Raw genomic sequence first — 25,260 nt, 5'->3', positions numbered from 1 at the left:
GCAAATCTATTTTGACTGCGATCTCAGCCTCTGTATTTCTGTATTGACTATTTGCGCTGTAATTGAGTGGAAGCGATTGAATGGCAATTGGAGTATTGAAGATGTGTGCTTGTATGTGTACGTATACAGTGTGCATGGCGAAAACAAGAGTTCAAATCATGTAAAAAGAAGCACTACGGTTCTATGAGTGAGTCATGCTTTGAAATTAGAGAGAGGTTCATAATATTGTAATTGAGTAAGGCATCAAATGATAGAAAGTTGGTCGCGGTCGGTCTTCAGCAAGTGATGACAAAACCTTTACTGCATGTAAGTCCTGCCAATAATCTAGCAGAGGCAGAGCAGTGTTCATTTTACTTATTCGTTTGGGGAAAAAGAAATCCACTATTTTCTCGGTAGATGGTTGTAGTGATCGATATATCGTAAAGTATCGATCAAACAATTTAAAGTTGATGTTCGTCGTCAAGGTGACATTTGAAATGAAAAAATTTGTTTGCTCCACTGAGTTGTGAGTTACGGGGTGTTAACAATGGAAGTGAATAAAGAGAAACTTCAGTACATTTCACAGTTTTTCTTTGATAAGACCGAAAATGCGAAAATGCAAACCAGGCCGCTAAAATTATGAATGCTCTTTAAGAGGGGAGCTTCATGTAGAAGCCTCAAAATCGGTAATTTTTTAAACATATTTTTAGAGGTGATAAAATAATTATATTATTTTGAAGCCTTAACACAACTTTATTTTACCTTTCGAGAGTACAAAAAAGTTTTTTTTCATTTGTTTTCCAAAATATCAACTCAGGATCATTTCTTGTTGGCTGCCTACGGCGCGAGGTCCCAAACTGCTCTATTTATTACTCTTAATCTATCGATCTGAAACAAAAAAATTAAACTGTCTTTTTATAACATATTGGTGTAAAGGATGAACCTATAAAATTAAAAAACAAGTATAAAATTAATTATAAAGCAAGCCTTTGAAAAAAAAGTCAAAATTTAGGGCTATTTTATTGACATTTTTAACCCCCAAAAAGTAATTTATCAACGCGAAATATCTGAAATTTTAGGTTTGTCCTTCCGATAGTAATGTACAGAGAGGCCTCACCAAATTTCAAACAAATCGGTCGATAACTTTTTGAATTACAACACGAGCAGTTTTTAAAAAAGTTGTTTAGAGGTAATTGAGTTTAAAGTTTTGAGGTTCAGGAGCGCACGGACCGCTTTCTACCTAGTTAATGGGCTGTAGAAAATCGAATTTTTGAGGCTTCCAAATGAGGCTCTCCTCTTAAGCTTATATACAGTTACAAGACCGAAAAAAGTGAATTTTTTCTGAGAAACCTTTTAAATTTATTAAACTAAAAATTTGTGCACATATTATGTTTTCTTTTAACTGTATTTCAAGACTTAGTATTAGTAAAAATATTTATTTGGAAAGGAGCTACAGCTGATCTCCGGGAGCTCCTCTCAAAAAGGCGTCCCTGAACTGGATTCTCTGAAATTAAAAAACCCAATAGATTTCGTTAAAGTAATGTTAAATCTAGTAATTAATCGAAGAAATAAGTAAAATTAATTTTTGGCGGTTTATCAAAAAAAAATTTCATTATTTGGATTCCGCTACTACTAATTAAAAAAAAGTAATTATTTGGATAAAACGGACAGAAAATATGAATTTTATAAATATTTTTTTTGTTTTTAACTTTTTTAATTTTGCATGGGGACTTTATAAGCTTAAACGCTATTATTAGCCGAAGCGATTTTTTGAAAAAAAAAAATTTACAAAAACTATTTTATTTATAAAAAAACTAATTTTTGGTGACATTTTCAACTCGGTACTTAGAATTTTCCGAAATATTTCCAAAAATCCCATTTATGGCGCGACTAAACTTGCATATAAAAAGTATATTTTCTTGTTACCTCCATCAATGTACAGGGCTAAAACTTCTTCTGTTGTGTACTGAATAGGAGATTGATTCAACGAATGTTTTAATTTTTGTAGATAAATTCGAATCTCTGTTCATTTTCCTGTCTTACACAAACTCAAGCGCCAGAAGTGCTGCACGTGTATCCATGTATTAATGCCAAAGCATTCATGGTCATTTGACTCGCGTGGCATTCTGTGAAATCCTTTGCTGGTCGTCCTACCGCAGTTGGAACAGCTGATTCCGAATTGACACTTACCCGAGAATAACAAAGATTTTTGCACCATCTCCTAAATTTGTTTCGCACATTGGTGGAAAATACCCAAGGGCTCGGGTTATTCCACTAACCGAAAATTTGTGGAACTTTTTGGAGGCTTTTTGATCTACCCAGAAGTCTAAAAAGTGGGGCACGGCAATAAGTCCACACTGTGCTTATTAAACGAAGCGTCTCTTCACTTCACAGATTAAGTCAATTAAACTATGCCAAAATAAGTGAAAAGGCAACAGCTGTTAAGCAACTTATAAAGAAAATAAAAAATGATACCAATTCTGCGAACTTGGTGACTACTTTACAGTCGAAATGGTGTGTGGAACCATATCTCAATCATTGACAAGAAAAACCTGATAAAAAACTCGTTTACATAAGACTTATTTTCGCCCACCAACCAATCAACGATAAACAACTCCAAACTTAATTACTTAAATGTGAATGAGCTTAAGTGGCCTTATTCTTTTAACATGCAATACACTTGGGAGTAATTAGATGAAATTATTGGTTAGGTGATGACTGTCACAAAACTCATTGATGGCAATTTTTTCTGTCAAGACTTGTATGCAGCGGAATGTATGTACGTCTCATTAAATGCGAATGTAAATAGAAAATAATGATATATAATATTGCCATTCAGAACATTCACTACAACATGTTTTCATTTACTTCATTAGATTTCGACTGTAATGATAGCAACTGTTAATCGATTCTAAATTGTCTGTAATTGATTTCACCACACAAAATCAATCATTTATCCTGTCACTGACACTAAAAGCCACGTGCGGAAGGCAAATAACGGCCGTTGAGGGGTGATTTCACGGTGGCCAGTGTGAGTTGCTCCAACCCAAATTTCAAGGTTTAATACTTGAATTAGGCTAGAATCCTACAAGACAGCTGACTATCATATTATATAAGCACTCATATTATCATTATCACTATCCTCATCGAACTACACATTTTCGTTCTAGCCATGGGAAAGTTCTGATAGTTTCCCCTTGTCGGTGTGTATTCTATCTCTCTTTTACCAATAGCAATCACTTATAACTGAAAAATATATTTACTATGCTCTAAAGGTTAGACAAGTAATCATTTTTATTCTTACAATGTAATAACTGCTGACAACTTAACACCTCATTGTCGTCATCACGAACTTCTCAGCACTAATAATTATACTTTTCATTTTTGTTATCGAAAAGTAATCAGCACTGATGGGCTAAACTACTCATTTTCGTTGTCATAAAATTTTTTTTTTTTTAAATATATAAAATTTATGGTTTTTTTGTTTTCATTAGAAAACTTTTACATACCAATTCGGTGTTTTATCCACGGAGATTCGAACTCACGAATTTTCAAATGTTAGCCAAGCATCTACTCATTCGGCTATGGCGACCATACAACAAACACATCCAAATTTTACACTAGTACATTTTTCAGAGTTGCCAAATTATAAGCATACAAATGAGTTGCTATGCCCTTTAAAGTAGTAGATACATTTTTTACTTATATGAAATTCCTATCGGTAAAAGAGAGTTAGAATTCACACCGAACAGGGGAAAAGAATATCAAATGAAATATTTGATTTCCCCATTAAAAATGTTGTATATGCCATTCTGATAATGCGCATGTATTAGAGACTTATAAAATACTTGTAAATGTGTTGTAATTTATTCCAAAAGTGCTCAGCACTGTCTTGTAGGGAAACCTGTTGGTATTATAATATAAGATTAAAAATCTCGACTAAATTAAAATGTACATTGCACTATTGATATTTTATTTTATATTAGTAAAACTTAACACAGACAGATTATTAGTAAAACTTTTATAGAAACATATTTTTTAATAGGGTTGCCGCTTGAATACAAAAATGAATTGAACGTTAAGTAAAATATTGCCATATAGGATTCAAAGGAAATCCACTTAAGAGCACTTTTTTACAGAAATATTCTTAAATAGGGTTGCCAGGTATTTGAAATTTTAAAACTAATAAAAATTAAATGTGTTGTTTATTTCTATTTGGGTAAGTTGAATGTGGGTTTTAAATAGAAATGGTGGTCCAACATGTAATATATCATATTACCATTTTGGGTGTTAAACGCAAGTCATTTTGAGAAAGTTTTAATTTAATAATATTTATAAATAGGATTGCCGCAAATCTTGTAGCCTTAAATATTATAAAACTTGGCGTTAAACAAAAGGTAGTTAGAAAAGTTGGGAATCAGATCATATTTTATAAAAAGTTGCCACCTTTTTGAAAAGTTAAAATTAATAAAAATATGGTAGTTATGTAATTTGAAGCACTACAACATTGTAGTCAAATGAAAACTATTTGAGATGGTCTTAGTATACCATTTATCATTTTGTATTTTTAAATAGGGTTGCCAACTTCATAAAAATTAAAACTAATTAATTAAAAATTAATAACAGTTGGTTAACTAACGTACAATAATATTGTTTACACACCAATGCAGTTCGAACAACTTTGATGAAGAGATTTTTTTCAATAGGATTGCCACACACGTAGGAATAAAAAGTTATTCAATAATTCATATATTTTAATGCAGCCATCAAAATGATTTCAGTTAAAGAAAATTTTATTATTTAGTAAAACAAAATTTTTAAGTAGGCTTACTTAACCTGTTTATAAAATTTTTGTTAAAAAAGTCATCTAATAGTAGAAGATTTATTCACATGTTAATAAAATATTTATTTATTAGTAAAAAATTATCTACAGTTTAATCTGATATCCGAAGAGGGTTATTTGAAGTGTCCGTGAAAAGTCAGAGAGATGGCACCACTGGAACATATCAAGATTATCTTTTGTTAGTAGCATCTCTTGAAAGAATACACACTAAGTTTCAGCCAGATTTGCTTATTTCTTTGAGTTTGTCATTCGTTAGAATTGAGGAAGTCGGAGTGATTTTTCTCCTTTCAACACAAGAACGTACCAGATCAAGCTCCAGAAGTTGTGGTGGGTAAATTAATGAAATTAGAGTTCCAACTTGTTTCCCTTCCCCCCATTTCTTCAGACTTGACTCCCTTTAATTTCTCGGACTACGCTTTGCTCCCCGATATGAAAAAATGGCAGGCGTGAAAAAGATTTTATTCAAACGAGGAAGTGATTGCAGGAACGAATGACTATTTTCCAGACTTGGACAAATCCTATTATTCGAAACTAACATCAACAACGATCAACAGACTAGAACAAGAGCATAGTAAATACATTTGCCAGTTATAAGAAATTACTATTGGTAAAAGAAAGATAGAATATCACACCGACAAGGGGAAACTATCAGAACTTTCCCATGGCTAAAACGAAAATATGTAGTTGGATGAGGATAGTGATGATGCTAATATGAGTGCTTATATGATAGTCAGCTATCTTGTAGGGGATTCCCTGTTCCTTACTTTCATTATTAAGCTGTATACTGCCAATCAACTAATTAATTTCAGAGATTAGCGGTTTCGAACAAATCTACTTCAACAATTTTTTTGTTTATCTACATTCCAGCTTTTAGTTCAACTATGACGAGTGTTTTTGGTCCGAGTGTTTTTGGCCCGCTTGAGTATGAAGGCAAAAAAATATGTAGTAATATTATTTTATTAAAATAACTTAATTTAGCAGAAAATATCGGAATTCACAAGTGCTTATATACGAAGAGGCGCTTACCTATCACATATAACGAAATATGGAGTTGGCAACTTTTCTAAGATGAGGTCTTCTGAAACTCCAGGAACGTCATATTCTACAACTTTCAAATTTTCCAAAAGTTTCACCACACTATTTGCTACTCATCTCAAATCTGATTTTCGTTATCTGCAGCACCTTTTCATATTCCTCACCTGCATTTTCAGAGCAGACATTGTCATAAATACATAACTTTATTCTTGAACAGCAACACAATTTTCTTGAGGCTATTCCCTGTCAGACGCTATGAGATACGATTTCCTTAATGAGAACTAAGTACTGGTTACTCTGTATCTCTGGTAGCATTTGGATATACTGGAATTCGTAAATTTATTTTCCTTTCCTTTGGTAACCATTACCGTGGAATGGTCAAATAAATGACTTACCAATAAACGGCATAATTTTTTACATTGTCAAGAAGCCAAGCGAGTTTGGAAGGTCATGCGCCAAAGCGCCAAGACGTGGTGGGTCACAATATGGCACGCTATACTTACTAAGTATGTTAAGACACAATAAGTATTTGAAAACTCTCACTTAACTCACACTTAAATGTAGAAGTAAACGAAATCATAGGGAAAGCATTTATATATACATACACTCTTTTGTGTATTGCGTATTTGTAGGCGCTGGGCCTACGTGCTTGCGTACATGGGCACATAAATGGCTAAATGTCAACAAAGCTTTTGTTAGCACACAATATATTCATCACGCAATGAAATGTGCGTGTCTACTGAGTTCTAGAACAACTCACACATAAGTAAAAAATCTCTTTAATAATCACTGCCATTATAAAGGCAGACATAATATGAAAAGAAGGGAAGGATATACGTCACGTCTTGGTACAGCAAAGGCAAGGAATTGTTTCGACGATTATCACGGAAATGCTTGTAAATGGAAGTGAGGAGTAATCGGCTTGAGGCACGACTAAGTATCGATATACCTTCATACCTATCGAGTTAGAACTCAGGAGAAGTAGAAGTGAGATCTACGGAGGCGAAAAAGAAAGGAATACTCATTTTGGCATACTTAACGAGCAGCAAACGAGATTTCTTAACACTTTTAATCTTTAATTGTAATCTTTAATTGCACTCGTTCAGGAGTTTCATAAGTTGAATTTTCTAGCGGCAAATGAGGAGTGCCCACTTAAGGGGGGAGTCTGCTTTAGAGGCTTCAAAAAATCGATGTTTTGTTTTTTTGCATAAATGTCTTCCCAAACTATCCAAGAATGTGACCTCAAATTTTCAGAAACAAATTCAAAATATTTTCGGAGTTCGAAAAGAAATTGTGAGCAAGCGTCGAGCAGGTATACGAGCGGCCGGATCGCTCGAAGTGCGATTTCTCGGTTTTTTATTTTTGCGATTTTTCCTAATTGGCGGAAAAGATAGGGGAAAAGTTAAACGTTCTATTGAAACGAGATAACATTGATTGTTTTCGGAATTAAATTCTCTTCTAGTTGAACCTAAAATTCCTTAAGAAATTTATGATTAACCCACTTTTTAAAAAATCTAAAGTGAATTTATTTTTCCAAAAAAAAATAATTTTTTTTAATTAGCGAAAAATTGTTGAATTTCTCACTTTTTGTTTAATTTTCTTGGTTAAACTAGAAGCTATCTATACTTAAATAAAAGCTTTTTGGGCTTTTGGTTTCAGATGAAAATTGCGACCTGCATCTTTGCCGCCGCACGACACATGCACACTCGAGGCGCCTCGGCAAAATGCTTGTACCAGGCGTAATATGACATATATTTTAATGAAAAAATTTAAAAAGACTATTGAAATATATAGAAATAAAACCAGAAAGTTTCGTTTCAATCGAATATTTCTTTCCTTCCCAAAAAAATCCACGAAAAAATCGATTTTTTGAAGCCTCTAAAGCAGGCTCCCCCCTTAAGAAGTCTACAACATAAAATTGAGTTCTTTCGTTACTTCGCTCACCTAGGACATCCGAGGTAAAAGGGTGTGCGTAACATTCGATACGCAGTAGCATAGTGAACAATGATGAGTAATCGTCTACTAGCTGGGAAGTAATCTCAGTTTAATTAAAAAAAAAAATTATTCAAGGCTTTACTCGGAAATTTAAAATTTTTTTCCATGCTCAGTAATCCAAGTATTTTAGATGTAACCTTCCATTTTTGTAAAAATAGGTTTATTTGTAAGCTTGAGAATAATACGAAGTAAACTGGAAAATTGGAAAATTAAGAAAAAAAAAGTTTAACAATTTTAAGATTTATTCAATTCTCCGGTTCCTCCATTCATATCTCCGGTTCTTTTTAACATGAAAACAATGAAAAAAAAAATATTGCGAAGGATTAAAATTTTAAAATGTTGGGCGAAAATGCGAATAATTTATAAAACGACTTTAAATTCAAATTTTTGTCCCTCAACTTCTATAACAGAATTTAACGAGAAATTTTCTTCTGCTACATTTTAACCTTTACCTCCTAACCAAATGGGCATTTTTGACGCTCTCTTAATATATTGTAGGTACGGCGAAAGTCGAATAAAAAAGTTAGTTAGGGGACTAAAGAGTTCTGCGGAAATTTTAATCAGCCAATTTTTGTATGGATTACCGAAGGCAAAGCAGTTCTACGGGTTAAAGCTAGCACTCAAAGAAGCTTTGTCCAAGCTAATGTTGTGATATAGAGACATCGCAAACACACACTAGTACGAACATTATGGAGGACCGAGTTTTATGGCACGCAAGTTTTAGACTTATTGTACTGCGTAGATTAAAAACAAATTAATTTATAATAAATTTTCCGACCAAAGTAAGGCTGTAAGTGCGGCTTTAGTCCCAATTTTTTAATTTGTGTTTTTTCTCGTATGTCATGTGTCTCATCAGTACAAATGCGAAGCGAAGCAGGTTTCGCTAGTCAGTCAGCCTATATACGATTTGTGTCAGTAAAAAAGAACTGCGATTATTCAGGAAGTATAAAGAAAAGTATGTATGTACAAAGTAGCACGAGTAGCAGTTACTCAATAAGCCGTGTAGTTTCCATCGTTGTCGAGTATAGCCTGGCTCTTTGCGGTATGCTTTGAACCAGCTTTTCTGCGTAGATCATCGACAAACAGGACTAGATTTTGCGAACTTGACGCACCAGTTGCTTTAAGTCGTGGAAGGGCTCTCTGGCAACATGTGTTTTCATAATTCCCCACACATTTTCAATGGGGTTGGCGTCTGGGGACTGGGAAGGCCATTCCATTACTGTAACGCCATTTTCTTGTTTTGTTGTTTTTCAATGTGTTTTTCTGAGCCACTGCTCTGTGATGATGAGGGATAGTAAGATATGTTCGCCGCCTTCACTATACGTTCGATGGTGTGATACTCACATCTATTCCCTTTTTAGCAAGAACTGATCGTGCTTGGCGTAGTCACAAAGAAGGGTCCCGCTTAAAAAGTGGGAGGATCTCTTTATCCTGTTTTTTTGTCGTCACTCGCTTCAAGGTGCGCTCGGAAAAGTCACAAAAAACTTTTTATATTTTTTAATTACTTTTGCAGCCGCGTTGTAAGATAATTTCAGCCCTTTCGAATGCGTGCATAAAAATACCGCCTCAAAACGCTTCGCGTACTTCTCACTCTTTTTTGTTTGGTTGCGTTTACGGAAAAGTTTCGAACGACACTAACCTGAGTTGCCACTAGCGTTGTAGCCCTTGAGTGGGACTATTAGGCAGCAAAAAGCAGAACGAAATATATCTTGAAGTTAGAAGAAAAAACCGGTAATCAAAGCAAAGTTAATTTTTCCATTTTGTTTCTGAACAACTTTTTTATAAAATAAAAAAGAAATGATTTTAAGTGCTCGAAAATTTTATTTTGACATTTAGCGCTCCACTTGTATACTGCAGCTGCTTAATTCACAAACATCAAACACCATTGACGGCGTGTACGTTTTCACAAATTATAAATCTTCCGGTAGGGTGATTAATTTTGCGCCACCTTGTATTACTGCAATCTCAAACACAGAATTTTTTGTGTCAGAAGCTCTGTTTCAATTAAAGTCTGTCTTTATTCCTATCCTCTCCTTTTTCGTTAGTCATTCATTCTCGATAGGGTGATTAATTTGGTGCCACCTTGTATTACTGAGATCTTCAATACGAAATTTTTTGTGGCAGAAGCTCTGTTTCAATTGAAGTCTGACTTTAATCCCGTCCTCTCCTTTTTCGTTATTCATTCACTCTCGATAGGGTGATTAATTTTGCGCCACCTTGTATTACTGAGATCTTCAATACGAAATTTTTTGTGTCAGAAGCTCTGTTTCAATTGAAGTCTGACTTTATACCTATCCTCTCCTTTTTCGTTATTCATTCACTCTCGATAGGGTGATTAATTTTGCGCCACCTTGTATTACTGAAATCTCAAACACAGAATTTTTTGTGTCAGAAGCTCTGTTTCAATTGAAGTCTGTCTTTATTCCTATCCTCTCCTTTTTCGTTAGTCATTCATTCTCGATAGGGTGATTAATTTGGTGCCACCTTGTATTACTGAGATCTTCAATACGAAATTTTTTGTGTCAGAAGCTCTGTTTCAATTGAAGTCTGACTTTATTCCCGTCCTCTCCTTTTTCGTTATTCATTCACTCTCGATAGGGTGATTAATTTTGCGCCACCTTGTATTACTGAGATCTTCAATACGAAATTTTTTGTGTCAGAAGTTCTGTTTCAATTGAAGTCTGACTTTATACCTATCCTCTCCTTTTTCGTTATTCATTCACTCTCGATAGGGTGATTAATTTTGCGCCACCTTGTATTACTGAAATCTCAAACACAGAATTTTTTGTGTCAGAAGCTCTGTTTCAATTGAAGTCTGACTTTATTCCCGTCCTCTCCTGTTTCATTGCATACTATTCATTCACTCTCGATAGGGTGATTAATTTTGTGCCACCTTGTATTACTGAGATCTTCAATACGAAATTTTTTGTGTCAGAAGTTCTGTTTCAATTGAAGTCTGATGTTATACCTGTCCTCTCCGTTTTCTTTAGACATTCACTCTCTATAGGGTGATTAATTTTGCGCCACCTTGTATTACTGAAATCTCCAATACGGAATTTCGTGTGTCAGAAGTTCTGTTTCAATTCAAGTTTGACTTTATACCCGTCCTCTCCTTTTTCTTTAGTCATTCAAGTTTCGGTCCTCAATTATGTGCATTAGGGTGGTATACATTTTTCCGTACTTTGTTTTGACATCTGAAGTATTCTATTGGCAAATTCTGATCAAAACGGTTCTACATAGCTTTAAAATATGTTTCGAGGCTCCTTATTTTTCACTTTGGTTATTAAACCTCAGTTGATTTTTATTTTTTATTTACGCAAATTTTTTTTGGAAAAAATGTGTAAATATGGGCACATTTGGGAAAAAGAAGTTGAATTTTTGGTGGTTTTATTGCTCACAACCCTCCACTAGAGAGCCTACAACTTCAAAATTTACTCAATTTGACTATTTTAATAGAAAAGAAAACTCATTTTCCCTACCTTCAAATACAAAAAATTTGTTTATGCGATTACCCTATTTTAAATTATTAAAACATAAATATAAAAAAGTTAGAAAAAAAAATATTTTACTGTAGAATGTTCCAGATATAAATTTATTTTATTTTCAAACTAGACTGTTCGGCGAAAACATATTTTTTAATGCACTTTTTCTCAGATTTAATCAAGTAGAAAAAACTGCATGCTCAGAATTTTGAATTGGCACTCAAAATCTAAGCTCGGGGTGTAAAAAAAAATTTTTCTTAAGTTGCAGATTATACCTTTTTTCCTTATTCACTCCTCTCGGGAGCATAGGGCCCGACAAGATTCTTCCATCGTACACGGTTCTGCGCTGTTGTTTTGCACCGACCAATGTGTTATCGGCATCTGCTAGCTCGCGCAACATCTATCTTCTCCAAATGTTTTTTGGACGACCGCGACCTCTGCTCCCTTGCGGTTCATACTTATAGTTAACTAATATATTTCTTATATTCCTTTAGTGTCTAGTGTATATAGTATACGTATTTATGTATGTATGTCAGTATATAAATATTTGCACTGCCTTGTCTTCAGTAGAAGATCTTCACTTAGAAAGCTTATCCGAATGTAATTCCTAAAATCCGGTTGTTATACGCGAAGGATTCGAATTTATCTATTCCTCACTCATGGTGATTTTTATTGCTGAATTTTTGACACAGCTACGCCAGTATGTGAACCGCCACATAACGAACCATTGTGCGACAATACCAAAAAAATTTTGCGCTCACATATGCACGCGAAGGAAATGCAGCGTTTATTCCTTATTCCTTGCCATAGCTACAAGTGATTGAGCGCAGCGTCTTAAGCTCTCGAAAAGTATGTTGATTTGCTCGAAAAGTATGTGGATGTGTGACACCAATCCGCATTCATTTTGCATACTCGTACACTCACCAAGTAGCAGATCTACCTGCTGCGCTTATCGTAGAGCGAATAAATATTTACGTGCATGCACACGATTACTTACGAATGTCAAATGTCTTGTGCGCTGGCATGTCTTCGTCTCGGATGGCAATTGATGTAGTGATTTGCATAATCATTGCCTTTGCTGTTGTTGTAGGAGTACGAAGGGAAAATGCCACCAGAATTATCTCACACTCTTCTTCCTCTCAAACTTTAGGTGTACACTTTCTTGCAATTTTAATAACCCGCTTGGCAATCGAACTACACCGTTTATATACTTTATTGTTCCCATGCAAGAAAATGCACCACAGAAGTGGTGCAAAATAAATTTTATCTTAAAAAATAAAAATAATAAAAATGATAAATAAACCGAAAATAATTCATTTTAAAACACTCCATACTTAACTTTTCAGCAATGAAAAGGCTTCAAAATAAAATTGATAAAAATGTGAAAAAAAACCAAAGATATTTCACTTAAAACCTCGTACCAAAATTCTCAACATGGGGTAAAAACACAGATTAGGAGCAAAAACAAAAAAACAACAGTTTTCAAAAACTGTAAGACCACGTCCAAAATACTTCATTCAGTTTACATCGAATAGCTCCCGTGGAAGTTCGAACGCCAGCGACCGTCAGCTGCTTATCGTAAAATCTTCTCTTTCGAATGCAGTACCTCTGGCTTCTATAAAGAAATTAGTGCTATATTTCATGGCATCTTGCGAAAATGGACAACCAGAATATGTTTTCATCCTATTTATTTTTGTATGTCATTTTTAACGAATAATTCAAAAAGTGTCCGTTCATTTCACTGCATTGTAATTAAAAAAAATAAAACAAGCAATTGCATACGGAAAATTCACGCCACAGCTTAAATGATGCAGCTCAAAAGAGAACAAGTATCTTATTTATTTCTACAATAATTTTTTTAACATTTTAAAGTATTTCAGGGGTTAGGGGTAGTCAGGGGCCCGAAAAAAGTATGATTTTCAATCATTTATATTATTTGCGAGTCAATTGCTTTCTTTTACAAAAAGAAAAACATAGCATTAATGCATCATCTTGACTTGCTTAATGCATTAATACACCGACTTGACTTTAGCAAAATTTCAAAAAAGAAAACTTATAATTGTAACAGTTATCACTGTTTGTGTGGAGTTTCTCCAGAAGATTCATCTAAAATCAATCGGACAAGAGAAATTAGTTTTATCAATAGATAGTCTTGTGCCGGATGCAAGCTTTTTTCCAAAATAAAAAATATGGCGGCCTTAGGAAATATAATAGAAAAACTTCGACAATTAATTGTTAAAAAAAAGTTAAAGTTTTTGGAAAAAAATCCTTTGATCAGGCACGAGCTTTTTATGTTTGTCGAAACTAGTATAAAATCCATTGGTTTTTAAGTTCACCAGTTCCAAAAACACACTTTTGAGAAAAACGCATTTAAAGTTTTGCGAACGCTTCGGAGCGCCCGAACGCCCTTTGTTAACTTTGGAATAACCCGAAAAGTATTTGTCGGATTGACTTCAAATTTGCACACACTATTTCTAAGATATTATACTTTAAGAAAATGCAAAAAAATTCGATTGTTTGAAAATTCTGGACGTATATTTTGTTGGGTATCCTTATTATCAGTCACAGATTGAAATCTATTTGGTGTGGAGTCAACCAGTTTTTTTGGCTAATCTACACTAATTTGATCCCACTTTTCCATTATAGCTCTTGTAAGATCAGAGTTGATATGGATGTGATATTTTCTTATTTTATTTCATTTATTATCAATGAAATTGAAATCTAGTCTGGCCATTTATATTTTAATTTAAATATTCTTATCTATTTTATTTATTTATAAATAATTATATTACATTACGAAACTTACTAGTAGCTAAGTCTATCGGCATTAAACATTTATATGCTAACCCAGTTCATACTATCTGTGATTTGTGCAAAGGCTTGGTAACTGAATAAAAGCGAAAGTCATCTTCAATTCGCAATCTTCTAGCGCTTTGAACCAATTTTTCTTGCAGAAACATTTTTGTTCACTATTTTTTCGATATAGCGGCAGGCTAATCCCCTACCCTGTCAGCAAGCAAATAGATTAACGAAACCAATGCAAGACTGAGTCTTGTCGAGGCCCTATGCTCCTGAGTGGAGTGAACAAGGCAAAAAACAAAGAATTTATTCGATAAGGGGATGGTTTCATGTGTAGAAGTTCAAGTAAGTGGGGAAAGTACCTGAACGCCATACACTTGGGAGTGGCGAGGGTAATTCTTCTGCATATGTCCAAAGCAGCTCACAACTTCCGGGTCCAAGTATCCTCTGGGTAGGTGCCGAACATCCGTTCGAGAGCGAGCTAATGTGAAAAGGCGTAATAAGGGAATCCTGATGAGGCCACTCCGACAAATCCTGTTTACGGGCTTATCAGGATTGCATCGTCTGTTTACCATGTTAGGAGCGGCTGCAAACGGCCTTGCAGCGAACGGCTCGTCTAAGCCTTGAAATCTGTGCTAGTTCAGAAAAGGGTGGTACATCCTACCAGCTCCTGCTTTGCGCTTATAATCAACGCACGGAAATGACCAACGAATAATAGGTTAGCAAACATGGATCAAAACGTTATGGAACAATTGTCTGCATGGGGTACTTAAGTTGTGAGGGATCCCCTGCTTCGGCAGCACGCACATCAGATTTGGAGGTGCAAAATTCATGTATACTCAACGAAAATTCAAATATAGCCCTCACCTGTTCTCTGTGTAAACAGATGCTTATATTGGATATTGAAAATCTGATAGCCCAACACCATAAGTAACGACGACCTATACGAGAGTTGCAAAATCCAGCCAACATGATAAAACTGCGAAAGTGGAGAGGGATTGGGCATATTCGCAAAGCTTCACATGAAATCTGTCGTCAAGCACTGGATTGGAATTCACAAGGTGCGCGCAAGGTTGACCGTCCAAAAATATCTTGGAGGAGAACTGTCCAGAAGCAAGTTGAAACGTCAGGAAAAACTTCGAAAGAAATCAAGCTCCTTGCAAAAAATTAGATTCAGATAAAGGTGTTTTACTGTGGCCATATGCTCCAGTGGCAGAAACAGGAACCAATGATGATGATTCCTTCAATAAAGAACAAATTTCCGACTCCATTGGATGACGTATATGACTAAGCCATAACGTTACCACTGCCGTGTTTTATACAAGATGGCTCAAAATTAATCATAATTTTTGCAAAAATTGGCGTAAGTCAATCAGATTGGAGACTGAGAACAATCTTATGTTTTTTTTGGTTTTTCTAGTAAAAAATATTTTCAAACTCAAAATGGGATAATTAATTTTGTACCACCTTGTAGTAGCACACAACTTTGGAGGTTTGGGTCCCACATTATTTTCACGCCATATGAAGCATCCACCTTCTAATCCAAATGATTATATTTTTCTCATCTGTAAAAAGTACAGTCCCCCAAAGCGGTGGCGTCTTATTTAGATGACCAAGCGCTAACTGCAATCCTGTACGGCAGTCTTCGGTTTGCTTATTTTGCTGAAAAAATCTAAGTATATTAATAATAATAATGATGGAGCAGAGAATTTTGAATATATTTTACAAGCAACTTGGAAGAACTTAACTACCATCGGCAACATTACTACTTGCACGTTCTTGCATAAGCAATTAAAAACACATGAATTGGGGATGAAGTCTGTCAAAAGATTCCATGTCAAGTACAGTTCTCTAGTGCTAGATTAGGTAGGTCCGTGAAATCGTTGAAGTACAAGTCTGCCACTCCCCAAGTAGCACGACACTGATTTGATACCATTTGGAGACCTCCACCGGCAGATATCTACCGCCAACCAGAGCTGTTGATGTAACGGAGAAGATTGATGGCATTTAGGTTGGCGCACTGCCACAGGCTGTCAAAGAAGGAGCACCGAGAGACCTTAATCGCCTAGCTCCCAAACCCGGACATTTACAGAGAAAATGTTCAACAGTCTCCTTCTCTGAAAGGTTCCCACAACTTCTGCAATGGGAGTTAAATGGTAATATAAATCTAGCTTTTCTGCGAGCATTCCGATCGTCCATGCTACGAGTGTGTAAGTTGAATAGCGTGAAGTCCCAAGAACTTTCTGCGTCTTGCTTTGTTTTACTGGGGCTAAAGGGTTTTCGAAATAGCACACGCACAAATGGAGCTCAGTCTGTTCTAGGCTTTGCTGAGAAATAAGTTGTGCAATTCCCTTTTAACAAGAGTCAGGGCGATGCCCATTTCCGGGTAGGGGACCTCGATAGCAATTCAGTCAATCCCTTCCTGGCAAGTTCATCGGCAATCTCAGTTCCCTCTATATTCTGCTGTCCTGAAATCCAGATCAGGGAAGTGCTACCTGCACATCCAACAGATTTGATCTACTCCTTACAGAAGTTGATCATATTGGATCTGCACCATGGCGTCGTCAGAGCCTTGATCACAGCTGGACTATCGCAAACAATGTTAATATCCCCCTCGCCTTTCTAAGCATTTTGCATATCGGCAGGATCGCAAAGGCTTCTTAAAGAAAAACACTAGCAGCATTCGGCAGTTTTAAGAAAATAGAGTAAGATTATTTAGGTGAAATCTGCATTGAAAAGTATAAGATTTGAGTCTTTTAATGAAAAAACTATGTGCATATGAATTCAAAATAAAATAGTTAACAGCGTCAGTCGCGTTACTTAATAGCCACACGTAGTATATTTAGGGCTATTCACACTTAATAATCAATATTGTGAATTCCTCTGCAGGGAATGCTTACCATGGTATCCACATTGCATCCATGCAGGTGCGCTCATACGCGTGTCATATGCCACTCAAGCACCTTCGCGTACGCTATGTATTCCAACCGACACCCAGACAATATATTGATTCAAATCTGCTTAGAAAGCGTGTCATCAGCGTGCAATTCCGCGCAACTCTATCCACACTGCATTCTCGATAACTGCTTGGGCGTTGCGTCAGCAGACAGACATGCATAAGTCATACATACGAAGGTAGTTTGAAAAGTCTATGCAAAGTCTGAGAGATGGCACTACTGACGCACATCGAGGTTATGTTTAGTTAGGAGCATCTCTTGGAAGAACGCAAATCAATTTTCAGCCACATCGGCCTATTTCTTTGTGTTTGGCATTCGTTTGAATCGAGGAAGTCGAGTGATTTTCCTTTTCCAACGCGACAACGCATCAACTCACGCCTCAGCAGTTGTGGTCGCAAAATTAATGGACTTGACTCTTTCGGATACCTTGGACTACTATTTGGTTCACCAATTTAAAGAAATGGCTGACGGGAAAAATATTTTATTCAAGCGAGGAGGTGATTGCAGAAACGAATGGCTTTTTTTTTAGATTAAACATACCCTATTATTAGTAAGGGATCAACAAACTATGGCCCTTATTATGAGCAACATTCGATCTTCGACTGTAGTCGAAAGTGCTGATCGAACGAATTTTCATTTGGTATTATCGTGCTCATTCGTTGAAGAAAAGGACTATTGTGAATTTCGATCGCTCGACGCATTTACAATAGATAATTTTTCTCAGCTGATACAGCAAATCAAAATAAAAGAAAAACCGATTGTGTTGAAATTCTTTGCTAACAACATTTTTAAAAGTTAAAAAAAGTACTTTTTGCGAAAATGAGTTCAACGGAGCTGCGGTTCGACGATTCATCGAACGATGAAAGATTAGAAAACAGTTAAGGGGCGCATCAAACCCCCTAGAAATGGCTTCCACTGAGTAAGTTTAGAATTTTCAAAATGTGTTGACGTACTTAATATTACAGATATTTCCTTACAGATTTTTAAAGAACTTTAGATTATCTAAAGAGGCGTTTATGAACCTACTGTCCAGTACAGAAAACCAGTTACAGCAGTGCACCCGAGCCAAATCCAAGCGAGAAGTATCATTGAGAGAACAATTGGAGTCCTGAAAAATCGATTTAGATGTTTGTTGCAGGCAAGAGCTCTTCACTATTCTTCAAAAAAAGCAACACAAATTATTAATGTCTGTGCAGCTTTGCACAACATTTGCTTGTTTTATAATGTTCAACTTCCGGATGAAGAGTTATCCGATGTGACCCTCAACGATGATGCTGAAGATATTGAAGTGGAGTCAAATAACGGAGAAGCAGAAAACATAAGAAATGAAATTCTTAGAATATTATAGAAAAATCTAAAACGTATTAAATAGACTCCTTTACGCCACAGTTTCTATTTTATTTTTGTTATAAATTTTCTTTATTCAATTATTCGGCATTCGAAAAAAATATGTATTTCAGTTCCTCTACGTATTTCAGCCCATACCTGCCAAGGGAAAATAAAAATGTATTTCTAAAAACATCACAAAAAAAAACCATTATTAAGCTTAATCCATTTTGCTGCCGTTCTCACTGATGGTCCCAAGCAATTCAGCTCCGTTGTAAATTCCTCCCATTTTTTTGCTGCTTGAACTTTGGTGGTCTTCCCACAATACGCTACACAATCGAAAGCAAAATTGCATTCGACTCTAAATTCGGTATACAACGAAAATTTCGACAGGGTTGCACCGCTCATAATACCAAATTGACATTCGATCTTCCACAACTAACGAATATCGAAGATCGAATCCAACTCATAATAGGGGCCTATAAGTAGAATAGCGTTGCATGAAGTGATAAGCCTAAAAAAAGACTTTGTTGAAAAATAAAAAAAGTTTTACCCCAAACAATTAAATAATTTTCATTTTTGCACGGACTTTGCAAACGACGCTCGTACAGCAGTCATGCATATCTTCAAATGTGCATATGTTTACATGTATACATGTATGCATGTATGTATGCATGCATATATGTATGTACGTACCCATATAAGTCAGCTATTATGTTAATGCTACCCTATAATTCAGTTGTTTCGCGCGCGCTGGTGCTCACTGACGTTTTGCTGGTTGAGGTTTGCCTGGAGCGCTCATATTAATGGGGCGGACCACTTGCAGAGTCTCAAGTATATGAGAAGGATGCACCGGCATGCCATGCTTCAACTCAGCACAAACATACCAATGTAGTTTCTTGCCAGTGCGCTGGCATGCGTTCCGACATTGTGTTGCAAGAGCGTGAACGTGGGCGTCTGCTGTTATGTCGAGTAACATGACCGCCCCTCCCTCTTTGTGCACCATTGTTTTAGTGCAGCCACTTAAGTACTTAAATTCTACAATGACTTTGCGTGCCTTCGCGTCGCCTGGGGCACTAGGGCTGCGCTTGAGTTTTTAAGTTTGTCACTTGGCGCCATTACCGCCGACGCACCCCCGCGCACTCTACTTATTCAGTCTTGCTGCGGAAACTTTCGCCTTGTTTGGTGTCGGTTTTGGTTTTTTTTATTGAATTTACACTTTCATTGATAAAATGATTGTAAGTAGTTTTATCTGGTTACACACACACACACACACACACACCTTTAATGTTTCCTTACACCATTTTCGATTTTCCATTTACCACTTTTTTCACTTTTTATTCATTGCTTTCTGTGATTGTGCTACAAATTTTCTTGTTCTCTTCTTTCTCGTTTTGTTCACCCGCAGGCTACAAGATGTCTCGTCCTGTGTGTCGAAATCGTGTCACTGGCGTGGAAGTCGAGGATGCCATGTGCAGTGGTCCCCAGCGGCCGGAACCATCGGTGCTACTTTGCAACACGCACACCTGTCCACCAAGGTAAGTTTTGTGCTGTGCTGCCATTGGCAACATTAGTTGCAATCTTGTCTGTCTCTCTATGTCTGTTTATCCTTTCGTCCGCCTGCCTGCCATCCACAATGCTCGCTTTTGTTGGCCCACACTGCTTTCGGTGCGGAAGTCTTACAAAAGCGATGAAGCATTTTACTTTTATTGCCATGCGACCAGTATCTATGTAAGTTTTATTGTTCCTTCTTTTGCCAAGACCTAGTTTTAAAGGTCGTTCGTTCGAAAAAGTTTAAAGAGCCTGAAGAAAAATATGTGCTTTAAAAATAACTAATGGCTTTAGTTCGGGGGATTTTAAGGTGCATCAGAAAAGCGTAAGGTTTAAGCTTTTAAAGTTTGGTTAATATTTTGGCATGAAATAGCAAATTCATGAGGTGCATATACATGGTGGCGCAAAATTAATCACCCAATCGAATAAGTCGGGGGGGATTTAAGGTGATCCACTGCCCTCAACTCGTGTTTGCTCTGTAGAAGCTTGCGCGGAGGTTTGGTAATGACTGAAGGGCACTATAATGGAGGAGGAGCTCAGCCAAACACCTAACAGAAGTTATTTATTTTTTTATATGTATATATGTACATCGCAGCTGCGAAAAAGGATGTTATAAAGCTTGAGAACGCAGCCAGAAGCTTAGGCCTCCGCATAAACAAATCAAAAACTAAAAATTTGTGCACTGTAAAAATTCCAAATGAGTTTAAATCTGTCATATCGATAGGCAGTTACACTTTTGAGCGGGTGACGTCGTTGAGATATCTTGGACCTGTCATCTCTGCGGAAGGAACATCCAAACAAGAAAGAGGTTTTCTTTTCGCTATACAAGGATCTAGGCTCCTCATTTCTTTCTAAGCGAACGAAGCTGAAACTTTACAAAACAATAAATAGCCCTAGCGTTACTTCTGAAACCTGGGAGATATGTAAGGCGGATGAAGAAAAGCTTACAATATTTGAGCAAAAAGAAAGCCTGCGCCGTAACCTTAGAGCAGTGCGGATAGATCACATCAACCAACTATCATCTATGTTACAACGATGAATGCCGAGCTGAGCTAAACGACCGACTACATCAAGCTTGCTACTCTGAGGATTGACCCCTACGAAATTGCAAAAAATTCTTACAACAGTGTGTCTTATAAAAGAGGTAACCCAAGGAAAACCCGCATTGACACAGTTGCTGACGACGCCAAGACCTTTGTACTAAAAAACGGGAGAATGCCTGCAAGGGATCGAGATTTGTGGTCGAAACTATTGAGGGCATTTACCTTTTCAGAAAGTTGAAACAATTCTTTCGTGGAAAGCATTTTTCGTCCAATGAAGAAGTGTTGCAGCTGTGGAAAAGTAGTTTGCAGAGCTTCCGGGAAATCATTAAAAAAATGGCATGCAATTATTGGAGGATCAATGGAATAAGTTTCGAATAAGAAATAAAAGGAGATTATATTGAATAAGGAAACTAGCTTTATTTCAAAAGCCACATCCTTGTATTTTTGCTTACTTACTTTTCGACCAACCTGTATTATTTGACAATTAAAACATTTCTAAATACTTTATTCGCTTGTTTGCATATATTAATCTCCAGAATGGATAAACAGAATTTGACGTATGAGACCCGCAGCTATTATTTGCTTTCAAAATATTACTCCACAAGTGGCGCTGGCACCTTCGGACGACACCCTGTTTGTGGACGTAGAATATATCAGCTAAAAGCAAATACTTTTCCAAAAAATTAGCCCCCTAGGTGGCGCTAGTATCGAAATATCTTAAAGCCCATACGTTGCCATATTCACAAAGAGATATAAAAGTTCAGTTTACCAGCCAAGTTAAACAATCAGAAGAGGAAACAGGCACAGGTTGGCCATCTACCGCAGATGAGTCCCATAGGCAGACTAAAGTACAAACAAGAAATATTAAAAACCAGTGAGGCAAGCAGCCATGCAGGATCGCCCGATTAGAGAACATTTTTCAACTTTAAAAATGTAACTATGAAATACTTTCAGTTCCTTAACAAGGAATTAGGCAATAAAGCTAAAGGCAGATTAAATAACTAAAATGTTTCTGCTTTTGTTTGCCTACTAAAGGTCATTACTGCTCTTTAAAAGAATGTTACATGTTGCGTGCATACCTATTTCGCTACACTAACAATATATTATAAAAGTAACGGGTGCTGCTGAAACATAGAAAAGTTTCCATGCCCTAAGTCTTAGAGTCGAGTATTAGAAAAAGTTGATAAAAGGTGAAAATGAATTTTGAGAATTCACATTGAATTGAAAGTAATCGTTCGTCTGAGCAGCTTTGTCGAATTTGCCATACGTGGAATTTTGGAATTTTACATTGACTGAATTGTACCAGTTAATTAAATAGCTTAAGAAAAAGCAAGCATAGCTCCGAGGACTACAGTGTATCCATGTGCTGTGAGCTCTACGCTTATGTAGTGCTTTTTAAACGGTGTCCGACGAGAGCTGCTCTAGTAATATCTGGCATGTACCTGGTAGACATCTGCCCTATAAGCGCGTCTACTCATGCGGCGTTACGAGAAAATTGCTTCAATGAGTAGCAAGCAAGCTGAGTTATCTCTACAAAAGAGCATTGGATGCACAAATACGTTTCCAACAGAAAACTTTGCCTAATGAGGCCGCATGAAGAAGTGGACTTTCACCTGACCCACTTCTTGATTGGACATTGCTGCTTCAAGGCACAGTTACATAGGTTCTACCACGGCGCCTATTCCTATTGGGATTACTACGATGAAAACATTATAGATGATGCTCATCACATATTCTCCACGCACTCGCACCTCCGTTCTGCAAAAGAAAACCTCCATAGAGCCTTTTGCGAACCTTCTTTGCCGAAAACATTCGTGCAGCCAATGCTGCGCTCGAAGGAAAAGGGGAATGTGGCATGCGACTTAGTGGCGAGGACTATGGAGGAGGAAGAGAGTCGCCAGGAAAGACTGTGACACAGCAGAGGCGGCGAATCGCCTTCCCTCTCCACGGAGTAGTACTAACAGGCTCAGCTCGGTAACTGCATAGTTGCTTTGAACTAGAGGAGGTTAGGGACTTACAACTAAGAAGCAAAGAATGATGACCACAAGTGGAGTTCTATTACTCCTCTTGTGGAGTTCTATTACTCCTCTTGTGTAGCCTAGTTGTTGATCTTCTGCTAACTGGCAATGGAATCTATTCTCAAAAATATGCCGGCCACTCAGCCATAAGGGACACTAATTTTGATAAGATTCTTAACTCTGCCTAAAAAAATAGACTCAGCATTAACACTTCTAGGGATTCATTTCTTTAGTCAGAAAGAAAGGTTTACAGAAACGAAAGCAATAACTTGAAATTGCGTTGAAAGTCATGTAGTTCATGAGTTAAGACGTCTTTAGATTTAGACGTCATTCCAGAGATCGAAATTCTACAAAACATCCAAGCCCATGCCAAAAAGGCTCTCGTGATGTGCAAAGGTCTGGAACACGGTTTCTGGTGTTGTAACCAAAGAGGGGACCTTGATGATGATTACCTCTGTAGCCACCTATGAAGAGTTTGTGTGTTTTTAGAGGACTGCTCCATCGATAGTGAGAAGGCCACCTGCCAAGCTCGAGTGCCTAGAAAGATTTGCCCATTTTCCTGATGTCTTTGGTCGTGACGAACCTCGCAGTAATGCCACAGCGCACATCTTACTATGAACAGGCCGCCAAAGGAGTCCTACTAAATAGGGCGAATGTAATAGGCAAAATGTTATTATTTTTTCAAATTTATTTAGGGAACTAAACAAATAAATAATTGACGCGCGCACTTCCGTTAGTTTTGAGGCCGAGCTCCTCCTATTATTTGTCTCGTTTGTCTCCGAACAGCAAATGGTTTTTTATGAGGAGCCTTTTCATGGCAGAAAAATCCAATGAGGTGTGCCATTGCCGGCCAAGGGGTGACCGCTATTAATAAACAATTCAGGAACTACTGAAGCGGAAATAAATTAAATTCCGATTCGATAAAAAACTATTTACCTCAAAACAAAAAAAAAAACACCCGTTACATATTTACATTATTTGCCCCCTTTCACTGGACACGTTTCAACTTCCTGTTATTGTTTTACTTTCTGCTGTTTTTCATTGTCCTTGGCCACATTGTTGGAACGCATTAAATGGATTCTTTTTTTTCAGTTCTCTGCGTTTCTTGTTAACGCGTCAGCTCTCTGTATGAAACTGTCCAACTACTGATGCCTCCCTTCACATACGTCTTTCGCACCTCCACTTTCGCTGAAATTTTACAACCCAACTTGTTTTTCTCAGTTCAATTTCCTGCTCCATTTGCATATAAGTTGAACATATGAACTTGTTTTGGTTGGGGCAACATCAGCAGGCTTGTATGTATGTGTGGGGGTGTGTGCTCGACACTCTCCTACTCAAGCGCAAATGCATACGAGGAAGACATTGCAGAAGTGTATAACTTTGTATGAATGCGAATCTGTTCTAACAATGCAATTTAGCAAGAAGAAGATTGTGTGGCACCAAAATGTCTTCAAAGAAAGTTGTTGGAATGTGAAAGTTCTTTATAGACACTGGGTCAGTTGTAGATGAGTAAATACACACATAAATTTTTTTTTGTACAGAAATAAGTACATTTGAACACTCAAACACATATGACTCGAATGGTGGAAAATGAAATGGGACTTAATAAATATTCGCTCATTTCCTTGGATGCATCGATCTGTTTTTTAAGCATTAAGCAGTTTTTACTTAAAGCTATTTAATTCTTTTGAGAGAAAAAGCATTTATGGAATACACCCAGTTAATTTTATGATAAATAATAATTCCGACTAATTTATTATTATAATATATGAGGTCTGTTGTAGACTTTCTCTTGAGTCTGGTGAAGGTTATGGGATTTGCAATTATTTCTGTGAGTGCGATTGGTTGGAGTCGTGATTTTTTTGATGTGGCATATTTTCTTATTTCTTCAACTATTGTGGGTACTTTGGCACTGAGGAATGCTTGAAATCATTCTTAGGGTTGAACTCTTTGGATTCTTTGAGGTATTTTAATGTTGGAGTTAGCTGCAGTGCCCCAAAGTTGAATGTCATATCGCCCGAAAGTTGAATTCATATCGATTTCAAGATAGCTGAGTAAAGCGAGAGCTTACTTTCAAGAGAAACTTGAGAATTTCGATGTAGTAACCACTAGGGGCTTCTGACTTTTATTCCTAGAGCCTTCCGTTTGGTGAAAGTATGGGCTTTCTATGTAAGTTTCCATGCATGCCGAGATATTTTGTGACGTTAGTTTGGGGGATGATTATATTATTGG

At 36.6% G+C, this 25,260-nt stretch overlaps 1 protein-coding gene across 8 annotated transcripts in view; it reads left to right on the top strand.

Annotated features, from left to right (window-relative positions):
* Positions 1-25,260, top strand: part of LOC128865125 (protein madd-4) — a 322,915-nt gene that overhangs the window by 120,343 nt on the left and 177,312 nt on the right. For all 8 annotated transcript variants that reach the window (XM_054105124.1, XM_054105122.1, XM_054105126.1 and 5 more), the window contains exon 8: positions 19,825-19,954. In XM_054105124.1, the coding sequence (XP_053961099.1) occupies positions 19,825-19,954 (130 nt within the window). The remainder of the gene's footprint in view (positions 1-19,824; positions 19,955-25,260) is intronic.

This window comes from Anastrepha ludens, chromosome 5 (genome assembly GCF_028408465.1).
Source record: "Anastrepha ludens isolate Willacy chromosome 5, idAnaLude1.1, whole genome shotgun sequence".
NCBI lineage: Eukaryota > Metazoa > Arthropoda > Insecta > Diptera > Tephritidae > Anastrepha > Anastrepha ludens.
Note: the sequence above shows the minus strand (reverse complement) of the source record. Positions and strands in the feature narration are given on the sequence as shown.